Source organism: Piliocolobus tephrosceles, chromosome 10, assembly GCF_002776525.5.
Source record: "Piliocolobus tephrosceles isolate RC106 chromosome 10, ASM277652v3, whole genome shotgun sequence".
In the NCBI taxonomy this organism is placed as follows: Eukaryota; Metazoa; Chordata; class Mammalia; order Primates; family Cercopithecidae; genus Piliocolobus; species Piliocolobus tephrosceles.
This window is the reverse complement of record NC_045443.1, coordinates 129,798,183-129,807,545: the sequence shown is the minus strand read 5'-3', so window position 1 is coordinate 129,807,545 and position 9,363 is coordinate 129,798,183. Positions and strand designations below refer to the sequence as shown.

At 57.2% G+C, this 9,363-nt stretch overlaps 1 protein-coding gene across 1 annotated transcript in view; it reads left to right on the top strand.

Annotated features, from left to right (window-relative positions):
* Nucleotides 1-9,363, top strand: part of GALNT9 (polypeptide N-acetylgalactosaminyltransferase 9) — a 129,790-nt gene that overhangs the window by 75,592 nt on the left and 44,835 nt on the right. The window contains exon 6 of the mRNA XM_026449527.2: nt 5,932-6,049. Within this exon, the coding sequence (XP_026305312.1) occupies nt 5,932-6,049 (118 nt within the window). The remainder of the gene's footprint in view (nt 1-5,931; nt 6,050-9,363) is intronic.

Genomic DNA, 9,363 nt, shown 5'->3' with positions numbered 1-9,363 from the left:
CCCAAAGTGCTAGGATTACAGGCATGAGCCACCATGCCCAGCCAATATTAGCATTTCATGGGACCACCATCATATATGCCCAAAATGTTGTGGTATGTTACTGTGTTTCAAAACGGTTCCTTTCCTCCTCCCCCTGCAGGAAGCATGAGGGGATTTTTCTCTAATATTTACTGTAGAACCTGTTGAGCTCCCAGAGGTAAAACTCACAAAAATAAGGGAGCCCCTACTCCATGACTGGAACCCACTGGAGTTTTTGGGATTTTTTGTGTTTCATTTGTTCGTTTGTTTTTCAGAGACAGGGTCTTGCTCTGCTGCCCAGCCTGGAGTGCTGTGATGCGATCATAGCTTACTACAACCTCAAACTCTGGGGCTCCAGCAATCCTCGGCCTCCACCTCCCTCCTGAGTAGCTAGGACTACAGGCACGTGCCACCACTCCCAGCTAGTTTAATTTTCAGTAGAGACAAGGTCTTGCTATGTTGCCCAAGTTGGTCTCAAACTTCTGCTCCTGGGCTCAAGCGATCCTCCTACCTCAGCCTCTCAAAGTGTTGGGATTACAGGCATGAACCACCGTGCTCGGCCCCCTGGAGATTTTGCCTCTCAGGCTCCTGCACACTGACCATCCCACAGCTTATTACTTACAATTTAGGTTTCTCTTCCTTGGTGCTGGTTCCTGTGGCCATTTCAGCTCATGGGGTGCTGCTCCGGTAAGTTGTGATTCTCTGTATTTTCCTGCCTATCTCTCTAAGTGTGGGAGCAGCAATTTGCCCTGTGATCTCACTTCTCTTATGCATCTACAAAGAGTTGATTTTTCAGTTTGTTCAGCTTTTTACTTGTTGTTAGTGTAGAGTGGCGACTGCCGAGCCCCTTCCGTGCCAAACCAGAAACCTGACATCCTCTGTTCAGCTTTTAATTCTTAGTGCTGTCTTTTTTTTTTTTTTTTTTTTTTGGAGATGGAGTTTCGCTCTTATCGCCCAAGCTGGAGTGCAAAGGCGCGATCTCAGCTCACTGCAACCTCCGCCTCCCGGGTTCACACCATTCTCCTGCCTCAGCCTCCCGAATAGCTGGGACTACAGGCGCCGCCACCACACCCGGCTAATTTTTTGTATTTTTAGTAGAGACGGGGTTTCACTGTGTTAGCCAGGATGGTCTCGATCTCCTGACCTCGTGATCCACCCGCCTTGGCCTCCCAAAGTGCTGGGATTACAGGCGTGAGCCACCACACCTGGCCTCAGTGGAGGGCATTTTCAAGGATGTACAGCAGGGGTCAGGGAATCATGGCCCACAGTCCTGTATTTGTAAATAAAGCTTTATTGACACATGGCCATGTTTTCTCATTTGCATATCACAGCAGAGTGGAGTGGCTGCCACCCAGGCTTCTGGCCGCAGAGCCAAGACATTTACATGCTCGACCCCAGCAGAGGAAGGGGGGCCCTGCTCCAGGACGGCGTTTCCGTGATCTCTTTGGGGAATGGACCTTCAGGTGCAGGGCTAGCCACCTCACTTTTTAAGTACTAACAGTCTTTCACTTTTTCCATTGTGGATGCAAACTCTTTCTAGAACGTGGCACGTGCTTCTCTGCCTTCTTAGAAACAGATTTTAAATAACATTAAATGTCAGTGTCAGTGGCCGCAGGACAGGAGGGCCTTCCGTCACAGCTGGGATGCAGCTGCGGGATGCAGCTGCGGGAGGCGCCCACGTGCCTGCGTTCACAGCTGCCTGTGGCTCGTCTTCGGAGGCCTCTTGGCTCCCTGCAGAGTTGAAGCACCTGAGCCGGTCAATGGGACAGTCCTGGGCAGGAGTGCGGCCTCGCTGCCTGGGCCTGTGGAGGTGGCTGCCCTGCTGGCCTCCACCCTGTTCTATTCCTCTTCCCGCTCCCCTGCTCCTTTCTCCCAGGACAAACGCTGGGGACCATCCTCATCCCGGAGGATTCCTGGGATCCCAGTTAAGACCTGGCGCCTCCAACACGTGAGCAAGGCGGGAGAACGCGGGAAGGACTGGCAGCCTGGCAGGCGGGGGTCAGGCCCGGGGAGCTGGCCCTCATCGGGGCTGCTGGTTTAGGTGTGACTTCAGAGGACACCTGAGGACACGTGTTCCAGGAGGAGGGGCCCCAGGCTGTAGGTACCCAGAGGCTGCTGCTATGCCACCGGCCCCTCCAGGATCAAGGGCTGTGCTGACATCAGGCCTGCCCAGCGGAGAACCACTCGGAAATTCCCTCCAAAGCTCTGGAACCCCAAGCACTGCCTCCATTTCCCAGGGCCCTCCAGCTCGCAGAGCTCTGCCTGCCGGTGGCTGGGCCTGCGGGGAGGAGACCCCTGATTTTCTCCTTCATCCAAGGAACAAAGAAGAGTGCGTGCTCCCTGAGACCTCTCCGGGTCAGAAGAGGACCTGGGAGGGTGGTGTGGGCCCGGAGGCCCCAGCAGGATCCTGCAGCACTGGAGGAGTCCCCTGTGACAGCTGGGCTTGCACAGCCCTGCGCTCCAAGGATTTAAGGAGTCAGCGACCTCAACCCCATTGACAAGCCACACAGAAACGAAAGCAGCCACACCCCTCCCCAGAAAGCGGATGCTGGGAGCCCCCAAGACGCAGAGCACCCGGCCTGTTTCACAGCTTCCTGCCCCGTAACCTGTGCCGTGAGGTTACGGCGTGCCTTCCTGCACTTTCCATCCTTCATGTACCCCAGATTTAATTTTAACTTTTCGTTTCAGTGCCTCTGATTGAAGATGGCAAGTGTTGACTGAAACCAAAGTTAAAATTGTATTGACTGAAATTCATAAAACCAAATGAGTGTGAAAGAAGTGTAAATAATTAAGGTCTCAGGTGATGTTTCCATGCGTTTGTGGCTCGCACATCTGCACATACATGTACCGTGAGCTGGTCACCACGTGGGTCACCACAGCGAGGTTTCAGTGTGCCTTATTCTCCGCGTGTTCTGAACTCCGTGTGGAAGGACGTGGTTCCGGTGCTCTTGTCTCAGCTTCTCCGTGGATTGTGTCTTACACATGCACTGCTGTTTACGTCCCTATCCCAGGTTCATGGACACTTGGCTCACTAGGCCTCCCCGTGCACGTGTGCAGACGACAGGCCCACTGCGGGCCTCCGGGGATGTGGGTCCCAACTCCACCCACACGGGCAGCACCCACCGCCTCCTTGCCATCTTACCTAGGCATGAGCTGAGCCTTTGTTGTTGTTGTTAGAGACGGAATCCCTCTGTCGCCCAGGCTGGAGTGCAGTGGTGTGATTTTGGCTCACTGCAACCTCCGCCTCTCAGGTCCAAGTGATTTTCCTGCCTCAGCCTCCTAAGTAGCTGGGATTACAGGTGTGCACCACCACGCCCAGCTGATTTTTTGTATTTTTAGTAGAGATGGGGTTTCATCACATTGGCCAGTCTGATCTTGAACTCCCGACCTCAGGTGATCCGCCTGCCTTGGCCTCCCAAAGTGCTGGGATTACAGGCGTGAGCCACTGTGCCCGGCCACGATGGCTTTTCCTGTTTTCAGGGTCTGTGGAGGATCAGAGCACTCAATGGGCCCTTAGTGAAACTCACATAACATAATTAACCACACTGAAGTACGCGCCTCAGCAGCGTTTAGACCATCACAGTGTCATGCAGCCGCCACCTCCGTCTCTTTCCAAAGCATTGTCCTCCCTCCCCGTGGGGACCCCGTACCCATGAGGAGCCACTCCCCTCCCCCCGTCCCAGCCCCTGCCTCCACGATCCACTTCCTGCCCCCGTGGACTTGCCTCTTCTGTTCCTTGCATGCGGACGGGGGGTGGCCTCTTGCACCTGGTTCCCTGCCCTCGGTGCCACGTTTCCAGGGTTCCTCCATGTCTCAACCTGTGTCAGCCTCGCTCCTTCCACCGGAATCGTGGTCCACACCCTGGATGGGCCACTCTCCACGTATCCACCTGTCCCTCCGTGGCTGCCGGGCTGACTCACTTCTGATGCTAACAAGAAGGAGAGGCGTCCGGTTGGACTAAGGCCCCGGCAGCTGAGAACCGGAGGGCGGGTGCGGGCGTTGGGCAGAGCAGCTCCAGCAGGCAGGACCTGGGGCCTCCACCCTGCACCCCTGTGCCCCACATGCGGCAGAACTGCCCCGAGGGGAGGCTGTCTCCACGGTGACAGGCAGTCCCACGCGAGCCTGAGAACCCTCCGCCTTGCCTTTTTCCGTAATCACCGCAGGCATTTCTCAGGCAGGTCAATCCGGTTCCAGCTGGTGCTGCCTCCCTTGTCTCGTGAGTTTATTTTAGAACTCTAAGCAATGATGAAACGACAGTACCCGCTACAACAGACGTGGCAGAGGATCTGGCTGGCTCTTCACTTCATCAGAGATCACCCTGAGATGATCGTTGTTGTTAAGAAAACGGGAGAGATACCTGTTGTATGCGATGAGCTATAACTTACTCAGTCAAACGTTGCTATTAAAAATCAAAGAGGGTATTAAAATTTCATCACTGTTAGGTTTGTGGCCGAAATCTAATGACAGAACAAATTGGATGTTTGCACAAAGAAAAGGATAATCTCTTTTTAATGCTCCTGTTATTCTTGGACAATTGATGGGCACTTATTTCTGACGGCTGAGTCGCTGGGGACAGAATTGCTTCTTTTAAATTATGACAGAGGCCAACTTTTTGCTGTTGTTTTTATGGAAGAACGCATTGACACGCAGAGGAGGATCGGGGAAGCTCAAGGCCTGCAGGGCGGCCTTGGCCTTGACCGTGGCTGCGGGGGCCTTTGGCCGGCCTGCCGTGGCATCTGGGGACAGCGTGAGGCTTTGCTGCTTCCTCCGACAGCTCCTGAGGCCTCGGAAGAAATGAAGCCCTCCACAGACACAGAAATTGTTTTGAGGCAAAATATTTCAGCAAAGATGAGAAGAAGTTCCTCCTTCCTTACAACACACAGACTGTGCCTGCTCCTTGCAGGAGATGGTGATTTTCCTGCCTCTTTTTCAATCCCTGCCACCTTCCAGACACCCAGTAGAAAGCCAAGAGGGATGAATGAATGAGCCTGTGGCATCACCCACGACGGCACACCAGCTCATCCTCCTGCTCCACGCTGCAGACCCTGCCTTCCCCACTGCTGTCCATGCGGCCTCTTCCCGGCGGATTTGCAGCACCAAGGCATTCTCAATACATATCAGAAAAAATAAAACTAGCATACCAATGTGTGATTTCACAGAGATGGGGCCAGACTAAGTCAGCTGACATTTTAGAATTATTACAGGACGCGTAGTACAGCTGGCAATCTGTTACACATAGCTACCCAGGCTGTGTACTTGCAGCTCCAAGCTGTGTCGTTCAGAGTCTGCCATCGACAAGGTTCTGTGGAGTTGACCAGTGCACAACCTATGCAAGTGCCCATTGCAGCCCTAGCTCCTGATACACAGTTAGGATGAAGCATGGGGGAGGTGGGCAAGTGACTCACTCGGGCTTGGGAAATGACGTTCAAGGCAACCACAGGGCTCCTTAGGTAAACGGATCTTTTTTCAGGGGAGAGGGGAGACAGAATCTCACTCTGTTGCTCAGGCTGGAGTGTAGTGGTGCAATACCAGCTCACTGCAGCCTCAACTTCCCAGGCTCCAGTGATCCTCCTGCCTCAGCCTCCTTAAGTGCTGGGATAACAGGCGTGAGCCGATTGATCTTCTTTTTTAAACCTCTACACTAAGCTGAATTGAATGCAGTTTCTGTCATCTATTGGCATTCAGCGTTTGGATGCCGTCTGGGCTGAGTGCTTGACCGGGCTCCGGGGACTCAAGTCCTGGCGGCTGGAGGAGCAGCAGCCCCTCACCTTGGGCACAGGGACCTGAGTGTGCAGGAAGGAGGCACAGGAGGGAGGGGTGGCGGGGTCTTCCAGGCTCTCCTGGCTCATGGCCCAGCAGGCAGGGCTCAGGCCTGCACAGCAAGGTCCTCACGCCGCCATCTCTGCCTCCCAGGACCCCGGCCATGATCGGCTGCTCCTTCGTGGTGGACCGCGAGTACTTCGGAGACATCGGGCTGCTCGACCCTGGCATGGAGGTGTACGGTGGCGAGAACGTAGAACTGGGCATGAGGGTGAGTGTGGCCACGGTGTCCGGGGACAGAGCGAGGCTGAGTGAGGCCGTGGCGTCTGAGGACAGGGTGAGGGCGAATGAGGCCATAGCATCCGGGGACGGGACGGGGTGGGGGTGAGGGCGAGTGCAGCCACTGTCTAGGGACGGGGTGAGGTCCAGGGCTCCTGCTCAGAGCGCCGAGGCCTCTCCAGAGCCTGGGCTGAGGCAGCTGGAAGCCGAGCTGGGCAGCCAAGGCCCCCACAGTCCCTGAGCCTGGAGTTGGGGACAGAGAGAAGGGGCTACCCTGAGTCTCGCTAGAAGTTTGGTGGCAACGCCGCTGAGAAATTCTGTAGAATCACAAAAGATGGCATTTTCCATGTCGACTTCATTTTTCAAGCCCTGTGTGTTGCTGTTACGTGAATTGCCTCAGGCGACAATGGATTTGGAACCTTAGAAAAGTGGGTCCTTCGGCAGAGGGCGGGGCAGGGGTGGTGACCCCAAGCCGTCCTCTGTGCCTCTGTCTTGGCTCAGTGTGGAGGGCAGGGTGCAGAGGGAGGTGGGGGTGCCTGGGGTCCCCATGAGGAGCCGTGGCAGGGACCTGGGGTGCGGCCTGTGTAGTACTGGAGGGCCCTTGGGGTGCAGCTGGGAAGGCCTGCGTAGAACTGGGGACCTGCGGAGGGCAGGTCTCAGCTCCATGCCCCACGCCTTCCAGGAGCACAGGAGGCCCAGGCCAGCCCAGCAGGCTCCCCCTGGCTGCCCGCCCGGCCACCCAGTGAGGCCTGTCCCAGAGGGAGAACCATGAGCCTCAGCCCCTCCGTCCCACCCTCTTCCCCATTTCAAACCTCCCATGGTGGCTAAGGGAACTGATGGAAAGTTCTGGAAGAAGCTGAGTTACGAATGAGGGAATCCAGAGTGGCCGAGCTCGTTCTCCTTTGGACCCCCTCAGCTCAGACTGGCCCTCGCCCTGCGGGGCAGGGGTTTCGTGGCACTGTGCTCAGGGCGTGGCTGCTCCAGAGGCCGGAGGCTGGTGCAGCCTCAGTGGGCGGGGAAGAAATGGAGGCGGCGGGCAGGCAGGGCCTGGGGCCGTCTCAGTACCACCCACTCCTGCTCCAGGTGGAATGGGAGGTGGAGCTTGGAGTGGGCCCCGCCGCGTCCTCCTCCAGGGACCCCTGTGGCCTCTGTGATTCCTGGGGTGGCAGAGGACAGACCGTGGGCGTCTGGAGACCTCATCCCGAGTCAGAGCCAGGAGACCCGGGCTCTGGGCCGCCAGGGAGGAGGGAGACGGGGGCGGGAGGGATGAATTCCGTGCGGTTTGTGGGTGGAACGAGGGGGTGTAGGGGTCACAGGAGGCCCTGCAGTTGGGCCTGTGCAGCTGGGAAATAGCTGTGCCCACCGAGGTGAGGAGACACTGCTTCCAGACGTGGGCGCCAGGAGCCTGGAGGACCTGGGAATCCCCCACTTGTGACAGGACCAACCCTGCGGCCCCCAGAGGCCCTGCCGGGCAGCGTGGATCTCAGGCTGCAGCTTCACCGGAGGGGGTGCTTGTTGCTGGCCAGGGTCACAGAGAGCCCCGAGCAGGCCCCAGGCACCGTCACTGTGCCGGAGAGGCTGGGCCGCGAGGAGGGCCTGAGGTTCCACTCCGCCAGAGTGGCTCTGCTGCCCCATCTGCTTTCTGAGTATTTTGTGCAGAAAAGTTCAACGCATCATTTTATTCTGATAAGAAATAAAATTGGGTTTGGACTTAGAGATGGCGCGGCCCAATCTACCGCCTCCGTTGAGGGCTTCGTCACACCAGGCAGGGCTGGGTGAGCTGTGAAAGGAGGCTTGATGAGAGCTGTGCAGGCCTGGTGGCAGAGGCTTTCAAAGGCTGTGTGTGATGTGGGGTGCCGAGGATGCCGCTTGGAGAACCCCCTTCCTGCAGGGGTTGCTGTGAAGCTTTTGAGGCCGGGTGTGTGAGACTCGCTGGCAGCCAAGCCCCTGCCGTGTGCCAGGTGCTGCCCATGCAGTTTCTCCGCCCCCAAGGCCCTGCAAGAGCCTGCCCGGGGTCAGTGAGGCCCCTTCACAGGGATCCCATGGAGGCAGAACGGGTGTGTCTGAGCCGGGGCACCCAGGCGGGAGCTAAGCCCCAGCTGGTCTGGGTCCCTCACCACTAGTCAGCCCTGTCTCTGACACGGAGGCGCTGCCCTGGAGGTCAGTGCAGGATTCGCAGATCCTGGGCGTTTCGTCTCGGGGGTGGCAGGAACAAAATAGCAAAGCCTGCGGGGATTACAGCCACAGAAATTCATCCTCTCACAGCTCTGGAGTCTGGAAGGCTGAAATCCAGGCGAGGGCAGGGCCAGGCTGTCAGAGGCTCCAGGGTGGATCCATCCTACCCCTTCCAGCTTCAGGTGCTGCGGGCTGCCCAGCGTTCCCGGGTTCGCTGCACCAGGCACCGGCTGCCGTCTTCCCGCCGTGTCCGCCCTCATCCTCCCTCCGGGCTTGTCTTCCCCTCTTTATAAGCGCACCAGTCACGCTGGACAGGGCCCACCCTGACAACCCCATTTTAACTAGTTATCACGGCAGAGACCCTATTTCCAAATAAGGTGACATTCTGAGTGTTGGGGGTTCAGCCTCCAGCATGTTTTTTAGGGCACAGTTTCTCCCTAGTAGAGATGTGCTGTGTGGTTGTGATGAGTTAGGATCTGAGTAGGGAGCATTGGAGCCTCCGGAGGGACCCGGGGATGAAGGAGGAGAAGCCGATTCTGTTTCCACCCTGCAGTCCTGAAGCTGAACTTCCTGAAGAAGTGGGAAGCCCAGAGAAGCAGCGTCTGGCCCAGGGGAAGCAGGGGACTTGGCTCATTAGTTCTGGGGACCTGAGAGTGGAGCTAGCACAGAGGACTTGCCCTGTGCACCCAGGTTTCCCAGGCCCATGCCTGGGGATGCCCGAGCACGGAGGCCTTTCCTGGATGTTCACCGGTAATCCCCTGGGTCTCCCGAAAGTCCTGGAGGGCAGTGGGTGCCATGACAGCCTCCGAGTTCCTCCAGGCTGGAGATCTGGGGCCCAGGGTGCTGGGTCCAGTCCCGGGAGACACGGAAGCCTGTGAGACGTGGTGCAACCAACCAGATAGGACCACCTGACCACGGCTCACAGGAGTGGCCTTGAAGGCCACGGAGGTCGTCACCAAATACTCTAACCTGTGGGTCCAGCCCAGAAAACGTGCGGTCACATGGGACATGTGGAGAAGGGACCTGTAACATGGACGCAGGCACATTCAGATGTGGAGAAGAGACCTGTAACGTGGCACATTCAGATGCGGAGAAGGGACCTGTAACGTGGCACATTCGGATGCGGAGAAG